The 18,884-nt window shown below is 36.4% G+C and overlaps 1 protein-coding gene across 1 annotated transcript; it reads left to right on the top strand.

The window, feature by feature from the left end:
• Nucleotides 1-63: 63 nt before the first annotated feature.
• On the top strand, nt 64-18,268 carry LOC123318434 (tumor necrosis factor alpha-induced protein 8-like protein). Its single transcript, XM_044905052.1, has 5 exons — nt 64-295; nt 12,132-12,229; nt 14,272-14,368; nt 15,555-15,709; nt 17,643-18,268. The coding sequence occupies exons 3-5, from the start codon at nt 14,347-14,349 to the stop codon at nt 18,054-18,056; spliced, it is 591 nt and encodes a 196-aa protein (XP_044760987.1). The 5' UTR covers nt 64-295; nt 12,132-12,229; nt 14,272-14,346; the 3' UTR covers nt 18,057-18,268.
• The last annotated feature ends 616 nt before the right edge of the window (nt 18,269-18,884 follow it).

Raw genomic sequence — 18,884 nt, 5'->3', positions numbered from 1 at the left:
GAGAAAGAAGAATAGAATTAGACAAAGCGAAAGCATATTATTCACCAATTCCAAAGCGAATTCCAGCGGCAGCTGAGCGTAAATGTTTATGGGTTAAGTTGACTTGACAGTAGTTTGATGTTCGATTTTTTTAACGTTTCGTTTTACGCTCCAAAACGTCAGATTCAGTAATAAGAATCAAGGAGGTTGGGTTAATTTAACGGTTTCACGAACTATTCACAAAAACTCGCATTCTTGATTCTCGGACCAAAAACTATGTGCCTAGTGTTAGTTTCACTCTAAATAAACCAGGAAGGTAGGTGGAATAAGAGTTAAGATAATTATACTTTGAATTTCCATCAGAAAATATTCGAATGAGAGATTTCTTTGAACTAACCTAGAAAAAAGCCTTGAATATCCAATTAGGAGGAATCAGTGCTCCATGAGAGAAAACTGGCTCGTGGCTACAAGAATGGTGCTTTTTATAGAAAATATTAGGTTGATTAGAGTACAATAGTGATTATCACACCTTTAAAATAAAGTATATAACTAATTCACTTACCTTTTATCAGTATGAATGTGGAGAGATAAACATTCCTGTGATTTCAATTCTAATTTCCGCGTATTTATATTTCGGAGTTTCATCAGCAGTTATTGGCTAATTTCCGTTGAGGATTCTTGGATTTGGGAAACTTATACTTATTGCATTCATTTCAGCATATACTATTATTATAGTCGACTGGTAAAAATGTCTGATTACAAATTGATCACCCTTACTTACCTGAGAATTTATTAATTCATTTATTTAAAATAAGGTAAATCAAGATCAACATATTCTTTTATATGGAGTTTCAATGATTGCCTTCTGTTGTACGTTACACCACTATAGCTTCGTTACCTTCAACGTTTAATAAAAACCATTTCTCAACAAGAAAACGCATGTCCTCAAAAAGCAAGGTTTACTAATTACTATGTGCACAGTTGTTGTTTCACGACACGACCAGGAAGTTCTTATATTACAAGAACATAAAGTCATCCTCTAATTTCATGACCATCGCACTGCCCAGATTTGCCACCAATCGCACTAGAAAATAGAGTTGCAAAGCCAAGCTTCGGGTTTCTCTTTTGAGACCTCTGATTTTCCTTCAAAGCAGTTTCAAACATAGTTAAATGGTTTTACTATTAATTTAAACTGAAGACAAACAGTTTCTCTAATTGGTGGAGCACAGTCTGCAATTACATTTTTCCATAGGCGTAGCCAGGGTTGAGTTTCGGGGGGGTTTTGAAATGAAATTTTTCTAATTTTGACATATAAATTGAGACTTTTTGAAACTAATATTATGTAACTATATTATTTCGGGGGGGGTTTGAACCCCCAAAACCCCCCCTGGCCACGCCCGTGCATTTTTCACACTTCAGCGGGCCAATTGTTCCTTTTGCATAGTGCCTGCAAATTCCCTTATTAGTATGTACTGACCAACGAGCTGGCCAATGATCGTATCACGACCAACATAATTATGTTTTTAAAGCAAAAAAGGATCACTATCTAAATTTTCTAATACTCGCCTAATGTTTGGTTTCCTGTTTCTTTGGCACTAGTTAATCATTTTCCTCGCACTCGCAGTCCTCTCGATGCATCTGAGACCAGAGACTGAGGTGAAAGGCTTCCTTTGTTCTTGCCATAAAATAATCCAGAAGATATTGCAAATTCTTCCAATTGATTCATTTTTATGCTCGTTTTTATGTATTATGTATAGTGTGAACCGATAAAGATTAAGTTTGGGAAATTACCTGATGCATTTCTATAGGGAGATTCATAAAAATTATGGGTCATTTGCTTAGTGTGCTAGGGCCAAGGCGCGTCCAAGGGTGAAGGTCATGTGTGTCATGAAACCCCTCTGAAAGGATACTACCCTCTCAAGGCTGGATATTCTAACTTAGCTCTTCAGGCACCTTTACTTTAGGTAATTTGTACCATTCCGTATGTGTCCATGAAATAGCGCACCTAATAAATTATATCAATAATAATAATAACACACAGATTACAGAAACAAGTTGTTACAGTAATCTGTGCGAATAACTTCCTAACATCCTTTGACAATTTTACATTTTCTTGAGACGTGGAGATTACAAGCTTTTAAGGCTTGCGCGTTCGTTCAAATTTTTCAAAACCAGAGCGGTCACCCATCCAAGGACTGAACTCCCTCGACGCTGCTTGACCCCCGTGTAAAAAATAGTTACTGCCTCTTCGCTTGAATAATTTTCTGATTAAATTGATTAACAGTAAACTAGGTCAGTGAACTGTGAACACAAGCGGTCCACCAACCAATTCGATGTCGCTTTGACTTCGAAATTGAACGCAGATTGCAGATACTTCGTCTCCCTGTCCACAGGCTGGGCCTGTTACCTGTTAACTAGTTTAGTATCGGTCGTTAGGGTCAATGGGAAGGCATATCATTCGACGCTTTGAATTCAACCCTATAAGGAGGTTTCCCAGGTAACCCTATGACCCCGAAGCACGAATGAGGGGATGAAACGGGTGAAGACGAAATCGAAATTGATGAAAACGAAACTCCGATACTCGGCTGTCGGTCGGAGCCAGTGTCTACCGTGTTTACTTCGCGCTGAATTTTTGATTTATTATTGATTCATTATTATCAATTAAAAGAGGGAAAATCCTTGTTTCATGATTGACGCACAAAATCATACAGTTCCATGATCCGACACTTTCTTACTTTTAGAAATTTCAATATTGTACATTGAAAGAAAACATGAAATGATATGTAAATGTTTAACTCCAGTAACAATTAATATAATGAACAAAACAAGAAAAAAACTGCCAAATGATGTCAAAACTTGCCTTGAAAGCACAATATCATTTTTTTCATCATATCACCTATATCTGAGAGCGCACACAGTTTCAAGGATTGATAAATGATTAATGGAACCGAGCGGCACAATTAGAAAAACGATACTTTTCCACTGATAGAAAAACCATAGATTTACTGTGTGTCTATGTGGAAAAACTTCCCATTAGGCATTTCGGAATGACTTCACTTGTATATAGGATATGTATGTTCACTTGAGGGGAAAATAAGCCATTTATGATCACAAAACATTCAATTGTACCTGTCAATATTATGGAAATAGGTCAGTTCTCTATCTTATAGGACCTTCATATCATCTCTCTGAAATACATTATCATAGAAAATTGATAAGGATTTATGAAAATCATTCGAAAACATCGCACCCACAAAACATTAGTATGACCCCATAGACATACATATTGGGTCTGTGCATGACTCCAACTCGCTCTGTGATCGGCCCCAACTTCAGTCTGCAAATAAGAAGATATCTTATTGTCTGTAACCTCTGAAAGCCACAAAGTAAAATAACATAGAAGAAGCCCATAACCTGTCCTAATTATGTTCATGAATTCTGTGTTTTGGAGAGCCGTCAAAATTGTATTTTTGCGGGAATTTTGATTATTTCGGTGTAGTTTTAGGAAATGAGAGAATTTCGCATTCCTGTCTTTAACTTAGGTACCCTCTACTAGAGAGGATATAGCCGCGCAGTTAACGTGTGTAATCCTGTTCAAATAAGCGAATTCGTAATTTTTTATTTAAATAAACGGCATACTTATGTCTCAGAATCCCATAGTATTTTTTATCTAAATAACAAGGAATGTGAACAGTTTTAAGGTTCCATAGAGACACATGCGTCTGGTGAATATTATTTCATTATTTCGTACAATCCAATTTCTGTAACCGACTGTGAATTTTCGATTGGCACCAAAAACCATTGGCGGCGATTGCATCGAAAAATCAACGTGACTAGACTGGAAGTATAAAACTCGGTACAAACTTAAAATATTTCGAGCTGATGTGGGAACCTCCATCGCTTTGGCGCCCGATGTCTGTTGCGACAGGTGAAAATGTACGTTGAAAAAGTGCGCCAGATCCCTTTCTTCTATTCTGTCAGGAACGACAGATGTTTTATCGTTTTAACATTATGAACGAAAGAACAGAAGGAACAAAAATATCGAGGAATCATCTCGAACAGAGGTTGGAAATAAGGGTGTTGCTTGTTGCAACTCAAGGTACTTACAAAAAAACATCATCCAATAGGGAAGCAAAACGTGAACCAAAATCCTGCTTGGTTTGGTGACAATTCGCATATCCATTTAATCATTTCATCTCTCTTTTAGATCAACATCCGTCGACAAAGGTATGGAATTGAAAATAGGCCAACATCCGCACAATATATTATTTTAGCTGAGGTTTTTAATTGCGTCATGGCCGCAGTTTATATTAGAGCACTACAAATAATTACGAAATTAAATGGATGACACTCAAATTATTATGAACAATTTGACTTGGACATTTTTTCATAACGGTAAACACTATTGATTGTAGCTCATGAAAGTGAGAAAATAAATTCTGAAAATTTTTAACACTTGAAGGTAACTCAACAAAATATCTATAGTATATCCAAATCCAAGAGGCCAGCGGTAAACATTACAGCATGCAATGATCACGCGTCAAGAACGTGATAACGCAGAGGTGTACTAATAAATTGAATTCCGAGAGCGTTATATTTTAAAACTTTTTGAGTGTTCCAGTTCCGGTGAAAAATATGTATGCTTATCTACGAGTCTCAGTAATGAACAATTAATCTAAAGTTCTCACTTTAATAAATACTATGTATATAGGTAAATGTGTAACAATATTTTTTTTGTAAAAGTGACTACCCCGTAGTGTCGTCAGAAGATGCAGAACTTTCCTCTAAGTTGACGATGACTGTTGTTATATCATCCATAATATTATCCAGTTTCCACATGTCTACCTCAACTTTTTGTTTGACATGTTTCACGCACTTTCTCCATCTTTCGGAAGTAACCCGTGAGAGAGCCTCTTGAAAAAGATTTTGGACGTCAGCCATTTTAAATGTGGTGTTTTTATTTGCCACAAAATTCTTGACATCGGCCCAAATCAATTCAATAGGGTTCAGTTCGCAGTGGTAGGGCGGTAATCTAAGTACAGTAATATTTTTGGCCTTTGCGGTTTCATCCACGATGTATTTTTCAAAGTTTTCTTTGTTCTGCCTGACTATCTGCAACTATTGCGCTTTTATGAGGTCAGGGGTGAAATCAATATTTTTCTCCCTCAACCATTGTTGGATATCACTATTTCTGAATTGTGAATTAGGAATTTTTTCCATTTTCCTTGAATTGTAAGGAGCATTATCTAAAACTACTATAGAATTTTCCTCCAATTTAGGAAGTATACCCTCGACCACTTTTCGAAGGACTGACCATCCATTTCTTCATGGTAGTCACCAGTTTTTTTGGATTGGAAAGTCCAGAGTCCTCCAGTTAAAAAATCAGTGTCACTGCCAATATGACACACTATAATTCTTTGCCCTTTGCCTGGAAAAATATATTCACTTCATTTGAAAAAGAATGTTGAAATTGTTTTCCACCTAAAAGGTACTTACATCAAGTTTCACAAAACTTTGATTGCTCGATCAACGATTTGGCATTCGATTTCCCGAAGGAAATCATTGAAACTTTCATATTTCCGAATATATTGGAGGAGTAGCAGTTGAGAATCATCAAATGGGGGTGTATAGATAATTATTTGGTGCAAGAATGATATTCAGAAGGCTTATGACCAACTTATCGACTGAAATCTAATTGACGTTCATCCGTCAATCGATCGTTGATTCTCTGATCAAGCTTTATGAAACCGAGGGTTAAACTCAAAATTCAAGACCTACCCAGACGGATTTTTAATCCAGTAGATAATCCAGCAAGTAACGCTTGCCGAGAAGATGTAACTGTTTTATCGGTCCACTCTTTGGATTTAGTATGACCGGCATTTACCCAAGTTTCATCCAAGCAGTAAATCTTCCTGTTTTCATCACGGAAGGTCCTAATTTTCGTGAGATAGTTTCTTCTCCAACATTTAATGTCGTCACGGTTCATTAAAAAACTGTTGCGTTTGCGACGTCCATATTTGAAATTAAGTTTTTTCAATATTATAGAGAAGGTACTCTTCTTAAAATTTGGCAGGTTCGAGTCTTCATTAACTATTTTTAATACTTTCTCTATAGTCGGGTGTTCATTTCTGAAGAAAAACTCGTGAACTTTTCGCCGTATTACATTTTTATCGAAATCTGATAAGGACTTCCATTTGGTGGTCCGATTTTGATTTGTTGCCGGCTGTGATAGAACACCGGAATTTATGTATTCGGAAATAATTCTCCTAACACTTCGAGCTCCAATGCCAAGTCTCTCAGCAACTCGGAGTTCTACGTCCTTTAAACACATTCCTGCATTTTGAATAATCTCAATTTTATAAGTATTCAAAATCATATCTCGGCACTGAAGTGTCGTTTCAGACGTCTCTTTTTTGGAGGACTTAAGTCAACACGCGATTCCTCAGCAGTATCAGTACTTGACATTATCTTAAATGCTTGTAACTTGAATAACTTGCTACAACTATAAACCAATTTACGAAAGAAAAAGCAATGAATGATCTCTGCAGTTCTGCACAACAATTCGCATACAATCAATGAATCAAACGTAATGCGGTTCTGCATTACTCCCACCTGCAAACATGGCGTTCCTGAAGCTTTGACCAATAAGAGGAGTACCTTAAATAATATCACGCGTTAGTCAGTTTGTTTACGCTGGCCTCTCGGATTTGGATAGACTATAGTTCTGTAGTTATTTTTTATCAAGGAGCTAAATCTATAGTCCATTCAAGAATGATTGACATCCTAATAGGTCTTGAAAGTCCAGACGCAGATTAATATCTGGTCACAAAAGAGCTTCAATAATTTCTGTAGTTTCAATATCAGAACTGGAATATGAATAAATTTATAAATATAACTTAGAAAAGCATTCGAATTCAGAGCATATTAATCAGCATCCAGTATTGATATAATACAATAATAGGTCCTTTCGTTTGCATAAAAAGTGTAGCACTTTTCTACACTCGATTTGATTTATACCAGGGTAGTTTATGTACACATAGTCAAAAGGAGATGTAGATAAACTACGCCTCCCCTACACTGGTGTAAATTCAATCAGCAAACGAATACTAAAATCGAGTGTAGAAAAGTGCTGCACTTTTTATGCAAACGAAAGGACCTATAGTTTCCAATTTCTACGTTTAAATAAGGACATAAACAGCAGTACGAAATTCCAAGAAGATACATCTTCTTGACAAAACTCAAATTATCGTCGATCAGTGGCTCAATGCATAGATTCACATATAAGAGGTCTCTCTCGAGGTTTCTAGATCACTGTTCATTCACAAATACCAACCTGATTCCGCTATAAAAATCTTGACATAACATAAGCACTTTCAAGAAACTGCCTCGATTTTTTACATTTTTATTTTCACCCTAAATTGTACGATACAACAATTATTATTCCTTCAAGTGACCTGATGCCTTTTAAACCGATAAACTTGGTACTGAACCATTCATTGTCCAGCCCATAGACATAGAGACATGGACTGTCCCTTCCCTTTATATCTTTGCATGAAATACGGTCAAAAAAAGTGACAGAGAGAAACGCACGTCGGGCATGCAGTTGTCTTTTTCTAGAATTTTGATTGGCCCACACTCACCTCTATGTGAACAAAAAAGAAACAGGTAAATGCCCGACGATCATTTCTCTCTTTCTATAAAAAAGACAATTTCATGCTGACATTGCTCAGTCCATGTCTCGACTTATTTTGATGAGTTCTACCTTCTGTCAAAAAAAAGCCTCACCTTTGAAAACACCCTGTATCCTCTTTTATAGCCTTGTAGTAGATGAACTGCTTCATATGTCTACGGAAATCAGAAACGGGGCACCGGCATTGACGTATATGAACCTACACTGAGGATTTCTAAAGCCCTGGGAGGTGAACCCTCCCAGACAGAGACACTGGCTGTTTACGTAGGCGCTCAGGAGTGTCCTAAAATGAACCTCAAAGGAGCGCAACCATCATGACGGACAGCCAGGCCACGCTGAAGTCCCTGGAATCAAACTGCCAGAGATCTCTGCTGACATGGGAGTGCCTTAATAACATAAAGCAACTGGCCAGAGACAACAAAGTGACTTTACTATGGGTACCAAGGCACTGTGATGTTAAAGGAAACGAGAAAGCCGATGAACTTGCAAAAAGAGCATCAAAGTTAATACCTGCTGGACCTGGGCTTGGAAAATACCAATACAAGGCAGCGGTCCAACAATGAGAGTTGAACAACAAATTAACCCTCTGGAGAAACACTCCTGGACTTACTCAGCCAAAGAAATTCGTGATAATTTTATCGACCTATACCAGAAAGCTGCTAAAGCTGACACGAGCTGAGCTTCGGGTGATGGTGGGACTGCTGACTGGGCACTGTTGGTACAAATATCATTTGTACCGTATGGGTAAGTCAGCAGATGAGATTTGTAGGCTCTGTGGATCAGAAGCAAAAACAGCTGAACACATGGTATGCAAGTGTCCAGAGCTGGCGGACCTAAGAACCACTCATATGGGGCAACCGGTCCTGAATACTCACGAGGTAACGGCTAAGACCCCTAAGGATGTTGTCAGTTTTATCAACACCATTGACGACCTCCTTGGGTTCCTATGAATGAGTAGGGTAGAGAACAAAAGATCTGCATGGTCGCAGTTCCCGAAAGGCTAATAGAGCCACAACGACCCCGATTCAAATAATTATAATAATAGGTCAACAGAGCTTGGCTTCGAAAGTACAGGCTATGTTGACGCCATAGTCCTAATAGTTAAGGAAAATACAGTGCTCAAAAAAAATTAACGCACATTTTGAAAATCTCAATTTTAATGAAATTTAACTCTACATTGACTTTATAACTTATTTTTTATGTTCTCTCGGCAAGGTTTTTAACGAAACAAGACACATTAAATGGAAGAGAAATTCAAGATTTTACCGAATCTTATGCAAAAGAAGAGAAATGAACAATTTTCAAAATACTGAAATGCTGATAAGTGATTTAATACTTGGTATTTCCACCCCTTGCGTTAATTACAGCTCGGCAACGACGGTTCATACTCAAAATGAGTGATCTTAAAATGTTCTGATCTAATCCTTCCCAGATTTCTCCGAGTTGGATTCCTAAGTCATTAAGAGTAGCTGGATGATTTTCTGAACTTCTCAGCCTTCTATTGAGGTTCTCCCAAACCTGCTCAATCGGATTGAAATCTGGACTTCTTGCTAGCCATTCCATTCGAGAGACTTCAACCTCTTCAAGGTACTCCTGAACGATGCGCGCATGGGGTCTGGCATTATCGTCCATAAAAATGAAATTTTCACCGACGTATGAGGCAAATAGCACTACGTGCTCTTCAAGAATGTTCCTTATATATTTATCAGCATTCATAGCTCCATTATCAACGACCACTAGGTCTGTGCGAGCAGTCAAAGATATTCCACCCCATACCATAATCGATCCTCCCCCGAAACCAGTAGTATTCAGGAAATTGCACTGAGCATATCTTTCATGTGGACGTCTGTATACAAGGGAACGTCGATCACAATGGTAGAGGCAGAATCTAGACTCATCTGTGAAGAGAACTCTTTCCCAATCGGCCTCTTCCTAATGGATATGCTCTCTCGCAAAATCCAAACGCGTCCTTCGATGGGCTGGGGTAAGAGCTGGGCCTCTTGCCGCGACACGAGGCCTTAAATCATATTCTCTGAGGCGATTTCTTATTGTCTGAGTGCTAATTTGCACCTCATGAGTTTGCTCAAGCTGAATTTGAAGGAGGTGAGCGGTTGCAAACCGTTGTCTCAACGAAGAAACTCTCAAGTAACGTTCTTGAATGGCAGTTGTTACCCGTGGTCTACCCTGTCCTGGTCTTCGGACATTCATACCCGTCTCCCTGAATCGCTGCAACATTCTGGACACACTTGTATGGGAAACTCCAAACCTTTCTGCAATTCTTGTGTATGTCCACCCTTCTTCTCGCAAAACTACCGCTTGGGCACATTCCTCTTGGGTCAAATTGCGTGTTTCGCGTTGCATAGCGATCGAGTGTAGAAAATCAAACAAAAGAAAAACTATTGATAACATATGGATGCATAATTCTGATAAAAATAATTATCATTGAGAACACCTTCAGTTGTAGAATAAATTTGAGATTTAGGAGAGCACCTCAAAGTGCTGGATGTAAGAATTATTTTGATCACAGAACTAACTTGTTTAGTCTAAGATCTTGATCCAGCACCTTCTCAGTGGATTCTTTACAGGGCATTGCCTCTCAGGAAGCACCTAATGAGAATGGGTCTAGTAGAAACTGACGAGTGCAGGTTCTGGGGAGGAAGATGCACCTGAGGATACAATGCCTCGCCATTGCTAGCTAACGAAAGGAAAAGCAAGTAACCTCCGAGGTAACCTTGAAGCCATTCCAGATACTGGAGTTCGTTAGAACTCTGGAACTGGAGGACTAGCTGTAAAAGACGTTATGGCGAGAAGTTCTTTACTTTAGTGGAAGCACAATAGTTCTTGATGTCGCAGTATAGTCGAAATCTACAATTTACCACGTCCACAGATCTTGACAGCCTTCATCTTGAGGCTTTCTATACCGTTGAGATAGCTTGAAAATCCACTCCTATGGAAGAACCCATCTAACCCTTCAAAGACACAAATCGAGTTTTTTACCTAGAAAACATCAGGCTCACCCCAGAAAAAGGAAATCCTGCTCATCGACAATAATGATGTCCTACGTCAGTAGTGACGAAATCGACGTTATCCAATTCTTTCATCTCGATCGACGCAGAACGTAATGATCGTTTCGTGCACGAATAAACGTGTGGCTCGGCCTTGACCCGACCTCGGAGCTTCCGAATGAACGCGTCGAAATAAAGAGCGACGTATTGGAACGTGCCCGGTCTCTGTGGAAACATTCACAAATTGGCAGAAGGAAAGAGGAAGAGACACATAGAGTCGCCAAGCATCGAAGAGAGAAGACCGCGTTCGGAATATTCCAAACGACCTGAATTCCCAAATTATTCAATAAGGCGGAATGCTTTCCACGAGACGGAATGCACTTAATAACTGAGCTTCGGGGGGATTAAGTTCTTCTTCAGACCGCTCTTGTGTTGATGTTGCGTCGTTTGGTTTGTGATGAACCGTAATTTGTATTCTTCTGATGTATGTAGTGAGGACCATAGAATTTTTCCTTGACGTCTTCTTACAATTCTCCTTATGATATTATGACTTCTAGGTCATGTATCCAGGCTCAAGTGCCTTGATGGAAAATTCTGGAAGATCTCGAGACTTATTTACACCTTCAGATATCCATCAAATGGGCTTCTTTCGACTTCTGTTTCTCTTCTTTGTTTATTGTTAATGTCGTTGCTCCTTGTTGTCGTTGATTGACATTCGACCAATTACTAATATCCCAATATGTGTGATGTTGACCCCACTCTAAATTAGTTGTGAGTTTAGTTCTTCTTGTTAACGGTTAAGCCCACCCAAGGATTATAAACCAACAGGATGGCTCATACATGGATGGCGTACATTTGTCCAATGTACGCAGATAGAGAATGAGCCACCCTGTTGGTCTATAATCCTTGGAGCCCTCCAAGGCCTTCTGAGCTGAGGTACAGGTAGAATTCCCGTGAAATACTCAACCCATTGGCTCGACATTATAATTATCTTTCTACTTCCTAGCTCTACTTCAAAGTTTGTTGGACAAATGTGTTTGGTGCTGCCGTTATGTTGCACTTCTCTTGTTTTCGTATATTCGGCTACTAAAGTACTAAACGCCATATTACAACACTCTGACTTTCGTTGAGAGCTTTATCCAGGTGCTTTATACCTGCTTGGACCATGCCTATACTAGCTCTATTCATTTGAGCAGTATTCAAGTATGGGTTTCAGGCATTATTGTAAAAATGGTGAGAGGTATCTGGGGAGATCTCACCTCTGCCAGAAGCGAAAGGGGCGTACTCAAGGTCGTTCGTAACAAAACAATCACTAGTAAAAATTATTAAGCAAATTTTGTCAATATGTGATATTTTATGAATAATTTTACAATGAAATATTTTCTTTGTCGATAAAAATACACGTCACTTTGTCCCATTTCTTATTCAAGCATAATATTGAGTGTTTATTGTTTCAGATTGTGATACCATATAGAATTCCTGAAGATGTCTATGGTTGATTTGGAAGCTTGGTTAATTTATCAGTGCGTCTGTGCAGAATGCAGCGAATGTCTATGTGAGTATCGCAATAAAGTCATACCAAAAAGCCGAAATATATTTGTTACTTAAAAATGCTAGCTTTTGCTTGTTGCCACCTTTCTCCATCAGAAATATACAGAAATTCAGTTGTCATTGCAAATTTCTGATAAGAGAAGAGTAATCAATAAATCCCCCCGAAATTTCAGTTTTGACACATGTTTATTTCGAAAAACAAATAAAAAATCAGTACGTTCTCCATTTCTTTTTTTTTATCGGAAACCAGACTCAAAGAAGTTTTTTCTTTCCCGATTTAAATTGCCTTCTCCATTTGATCGGCTATTATGACAGTCAAGTAAGCAGTGGAAAGCTGGATCAAAAGTAGCTTATGCTTGTATCAAGGTTACACGTTACGCAAAATACATTGAACATAGACATAGAGACATGGACTGTGCCTTCCCTTTATATCTATGCATGAAATACGGTCAAAAAAAGTGACAGAGAGAAAAACACGTCGGGAATGCAGTTGTCTTTTTCTAGAATTTTGATTGGTCTACACTCACCTCTATGTGAACAAAAAAGAGAAAGGTATATCCCGACGAGCTTTTCTCTCTTTCTAATAAATAGCCAATTTCATGCTGGCATTGCTCAGTCCATGTCTCTATGTCTATGACATTGAAGCATGTCTCGTTTTCACAAATCAATAGTCCACTAGGAAAATAGCGCATATTTTAACGAAACTAGCTTATTTCCAAGTTCCAACTATCTATTTCTAAGCAAGACTTATTATATGATTGAGAGTTCTAGTTTCTCCTATTTCTTCCTGTTTCTATGAAACGATGTTTCTGTACTCGAAATGAATGTATATTCTACTATGTACTCGGCTATTTCTAAATATCGATTTCGGGATAAATATAAATAGTTTTAAATATTTGTCAGATTAAGTTAGTACAAATTCTTCAGAATGTTGTTGCAGTAAGAAAATGAAATTGAGAGCGAAAGGATTGACGTATTTATACTGGATGATTCACATGTTACTAGTCGAATATTGACCTGAAAATCTAGAAAGCGGGCGGTTTCCAAGAATAGTATTTTCAACTGGAAACTGGAACAATTACAGCTATAGGAATCTACCTTTTGCCAGGAATTTTATTTTACTTTCGTTTAAAAAAATTACATTGGGTTTTCGGGGTGTTTAAATCGTTGAAAAGGTTAGGCTCATGAGTTTGTCGTGTTAAATCGTTTCAGATCATTTTCCGCACAAAATACGAAGATTAAGACGTTTGGTTTTTTTTTTTCTTAATTTTTATGGGAACATTTTAGGTGTAAAATGAATACTCTTTAAATTTCATTTTAGCGCTGAAATGCTTCCATAAAAATGAAGACCACTCACCAGATAAAGTTCAGCGCGTCGCATTTGAAGAAATTGATATGAAAACACTTCGGGAATTCAATAAAAAAATCATATATTGATCAAGAACGGTTTTGAATGTATGATCTCTAGTTAAAACCATGAAATTTATTGAAAGAAGTGGCCTACATCGAAAAGGCACAGATAAATTATTTTCGTTTTGAAAATTTAGAAAAAAACGAATTAAAAAAAATTGCGAGTAACTTTATTTTGAGGGTAGAAAATTGAGTAATGAAACATTCATTTTTCCCTGAAGTTCATTATCAGAAATAAAACTGAATTTGTTATACCATAATTTTCCTGAATATTTCCCTTTTTTTGATTAAATCAATAAAATGAGAAATAAACGAGATAACAAATCTCCTATTTGTTGAGGCGTTTCCGGTATTTTTATAGATATGAATGAAACTATCTGTATATTTCTGATGTCGCGCTGTGTATGTATGTATGGCATTACTCACATATTCCATTATCACTGAAAATACTTGCCAATCTACCACAATAATTTAATTGTCGGAAACCCTCCAATGTTATCATAATTATTATTCCAAGTTTCTCTGGCGTGGTAGATTGTTAATTGTATTGTCATGTTTTTAACAACCTTTGAAAAAAGGACCGTTTTTGCACCGTATGTGCGTTTTTTAATTTCCAGTTCTGTTCTCTCATTCTAGGATCTTTTGATTTCTTATTGTTGTGTGGCCTGAGAAGTTCTGTTAGTTGTTGTGTACATTATCAGTTGGATACCGATGGAAAGCATGAATCCCGAAGGTATAGTATGATTTTTTTTTTCATTTTCCGCTATTTTCGTTTTATTTCTAGTGCACGGTCATGAACCTAATTTATGGCTGCCTAATATTGATGATTGCTTCAATTTATCGTTGTCAATTAAAAAATGTCGCCATTCAGTTGAATATTTCAAAATGTCCATAAAATTCTTCCCTTAAATGATATCTGAAATCAACCCTATATACAGGGGCCTGTTTTTTAAGGTTCTTCTGATAATACTTCAGGATTACAAGAATTGTTAGGCATTTGCCAAATTTCCTTATAAATTCGACAATGAAGGAGATATCGAGTTATATTTCTGCTGATTACAAAGAGGTGAAACTTGAGAAAGGCTTCAAAACGAAAAATAAACTCCTCTTTTTTCTTCTTGGACATTAATTCAGAAATTGATGTAGTCGAAAATAAAAAATATTTTTTCTGCCTTCAGTTATTGAGGAATTCAATTATGCTGCAGTTTTTCAGTACAGATAAAATGGTTTGGTTGAACTGTTGTGACTTATTATTCTCGAATAGTTCAATGCCATGAATGTATGTTTGATGCATTGTTGTTTAATCTAGTCGGAAAGGAAATCCTTTCATTTTGTCTTTGACGATGATTAATCTTATGTACCTAGTGGGAGTGAACTGATATCATTACTGCATCAAATAAAACTCAAGCCTGCAACAAAGAGGATGCTTCACAATGAAAAAACTCATTATCTGAAAAGATAAAAGAGATTCGCAGTGGCATTGAAACTCAGAAATGTTATACAAAGAACGGAATGATTTGAAGAAGTTCTTTCAGTTTTTTAGTTCAATTATGGATTTTCGTCAAGTATCGGCCTTATCAATTCAATATTCAATCATCCTTAAATTCAGTGTCATGTCAAGTGAGAAAAGGGTGATTTGCCCAGGGGCCCAGTGTACAAACTACATTAATGAGGGGTTATCTGAAAAATTGAAATACTTGAGTCGCGGGCTTTCAAATCATAAGAAAAAAAAATAGAGAAAACTGACACCCTGTGATGATCTTTTAAGTACTTGACTCTCACCGCGATCTTAGACGTTTATGAAGACCTAATAATTTTGTGCTGAAAATTTACATATTGTGTAAGGACTTTCGAGATATAAGGGATTTTTCGAATTTCTTTTCGTCTCAAATTTAATGAACGACTGTTTTTTTTTTCAGTTATGACAGAAGGCGGTTTCAGAGCCCGCGACATCAGTCTGAGAGCTCAAAAGAAACTTTTATCCAAGATGTCTGGCAAAAATATGTCCAGCCTCTTCTTAGATGAGTATTCGACATCTCTATTGGATAATTTATACACAATCGCAAAAAAATTTGTGAGTATTCCAGCAACAAATTATTCATTATAATTATTATACATATCCTAAAGTTCTTAGAATAGATAAGGTATTTTTCTCATATCCACTTTGATATATTAACAAAAGATGTACTTATTACTTGATGGATATGGCTATACAATGCCAGCCACCATCTTGGTAACATGGTGAAGAAATTGAGTTGGATCTCTGCTTAAAGATGGCTATTATTTACACCTTTTTTTGAAAATACTGGAAATTTATTAAGTTAGAATAGGTTTAGAACAAGCGAAACTTGCAATTAGGTACTTTCACTTTTATGAAAGCAGTCGGTTGGCTATGAAATAATTTTCTTATGTTTTTGTAACTAGAAGGGAGTAAGGTTGGGACACATGAAATCTCGTTAAGGTCAAAACGACGTTGCCACAACCATTTACCAGTTCCTATTTGTTTACGCTGCAAAAATTCCAAAAGTGCTTGCCAAAAAGAAAAAAAAACAGGATCAGGAACTGTTACTCTGAATTGAAATATGCTCATTCTAATAGTAACCTTTATATTTTGAAATCTAGGATTTATCTAACGGTATCGAACATATTCGTTTACCGTAAGTAAATTTATATTATGTTTCATCTAAGTATGAACAACTTGGCTACATCCATAATCTTATCAGGCAGATTGTGAGTAAAGTGTGCGACAAAAAATGATTGCAGTGATAATTTTAAAAATTATTATTACTCAACTACGTATGCGTTGAAAATTTCAGGTTTCTGTTCCTAGATGAAACTTGGATTCATCAAAACTGACGTCTCCAATTTAAGTGTCCAAGAGGATAACGAACATTAATTCTTCTCAAGCATCAGCATATTATGTGTCAATAATTTAATTTTATTTCATAGCGCAAATAAATACATTTAAACACTGATCTCTTGTACTTTCAATGCAAATAAGTACATAAATGAGAAATCCCTTCAATCATTCGATCAGTTTATACATGGCAAGTCTTTGACTCGTACAAATATTTCAACAGTATATTCTTGAGGTCAAAAGAAACACTTTTTTCTCTCACCATTTTTGCCGATTCGGCCCTGATAAAAAGATATAGCCATTTCAAGTTTTCATGATGAGCTGTGCCACCTCTGGAAAAACAAAATAACTAGCGAAATCTGTGACACTACATATCTGTGGATCTTTTAAAGAGATACTATTCAGCCATAGTACCCAATTTTTCAAATTTCACGAATACTCTATAATTATTGACTATCAAATTACTCTAAAACGGCGCATTATACGAGAAAATATGAAGAATACTTTCAATTTACAAAACCTTCAAATATTCATTAGATAGCGTCCAACTTAGTTTCAAGAGTTGGTTTCTTTGAATTTTTGTTATTTTTATGGTATGTAATGGTCATAATGAGAAAACTGGAAGACGTGGGTGATATCTTATGTTCGAAAAAGATTAATCAAATAAATGAGAAACTATATTCCGAAATTCATTTCATTCGATAAAACCGTTTGTGAGATAGAACTAAAAATAACATTACATTATGGTTTTTCAACAGCCTGTACCTTTTAATCCGACCCGATTCGGAAAAAATGATTAAGGAAACAAGCGTTTCTTTTGACCTCAAGAATCTATTGTCACAATACATATTTGTACCAGTCAGAGACTCACCCTGTATAAACGTTTATTATGTTCATCACATATTCTCAAATTAATTTTTTTTTCCAAAGTGAATTCACATTGTGTGAAATGCATACCTAAGTACTATGCAGTTCTTTATGTATTCAAAATCCAAAAATGTTTTGACAAGCGTCATAACCTTATATTTTCGTAGTACCTATACCAACTGCTTTTTGCAAAAGTGAATGGAAAATATTATGTAATTAAGTTTTCCCACCAAACCTCATTTATTTACGTTATCCATTTTCATTGTTATCTCTATTGTTTCAGTCGAGCGACAAAAAAGAATCAGAAAAGTTGATCAAGAACATCATCAAAACAGTTATCAAATTCGCAATTCTGTATAAAAACCAACTATTAGACCCTGAACAGAAGGAAAGACTGATCGTTCTGAAGGAGAAACTGAGGGGTCTCGCAATGAATATCATTACTTTCTACGACATGGAGTTCACCTACGATAGAATATTCCTAACTCATTGCATCACAGAGTGCCACAACATTGTTATGAGCATTGCGCAAATTCACCTATCACCCAACAGTATAGCACGCATAAACAGAGTGTTCAACTTTTTCGGCAACGAACAATTTTTGGATGTTATTTTCAACAGAAGCTCCGATTACAGGGAACCACTTGGAAGGCTGGTGAAGGATTTGCACCATGCTATTGACAACGATCTCTTTTAAGGATTTCACCTCCACTCGATTTTATTGGGATGGGAATACCTAAAGATGATATGTCGTTTTAATTTTTTTAATCGTTTAGCTGATGCGATGGTGATTTCGATCATTTCTCGGGTTTTTTCTAATTTATTTTGTATGATGGTGGGATTTGTACGATTTGTTGGTCCATAATGTTACGAATTCGGTCAAAAGATTATTAGGACTGATTTAATGTTCATTCGGGTTATCTGTAGGTAACCTTTTTCTTGCCTGGAAACATAAATACTCATATAGTCTCTAAATTAAGTTATGACATAATATGTTTCAGCTAGTCCTCTTTTCGGGACACCAAATATGAAAGCTCAATGAAAATTAATTATTTTAGAGGTTGATTTCTTTGAAAATTAAGTGTTTATTGAAAACCTAACTACATGCTCCAAAATCAATGTAATGATATAATAATGATATTGAGGGGTTTTCCAGCTGATATTATTATTATCATTACTTAATTCAAAGACTATATAAAACCTCACTCTACTATTTCTTTGAGATTATTTTTCAAAATAACGGCCATGACAAACTTGCAAGTTAATAACACTAGCAAGTTTTTGAGGTTAGATTCCATATTATACAGTATTTTATTTGCGGTAAATAGAGTAGGGATCACTTGTTGTGATGAGAATAATTTACGTATTCCCTTACCTTGCATAATCTTCACACTTTGAAGATGCACTTGCCAATTTTATAGGAACATAGCTATTTTACAAGAACAAATCATATTTTGGTAATTTTGCCTATTGGTCTTTATACTATCATTATTGAGCTAGTTGTTTAACATGCAATCAAGCAATG

This window comes from Coccinella septempunctata, chromosome 8 (assembly GCF_907165205.1).
Source record: "Coccinella septempunctata chromosome 8, icCocSept1.1, whole genome shotgun sequence".
Taxonomy (NCBI): Eukaryota; Metazoa; Arthropoda; class Insecta; order Coleoptera; family Coccinellidae; genus Coccinella; species Coccinella septempunctata.
This window is presented reverse-complemented; position numbering and strand designations above follow the sequence as displayed.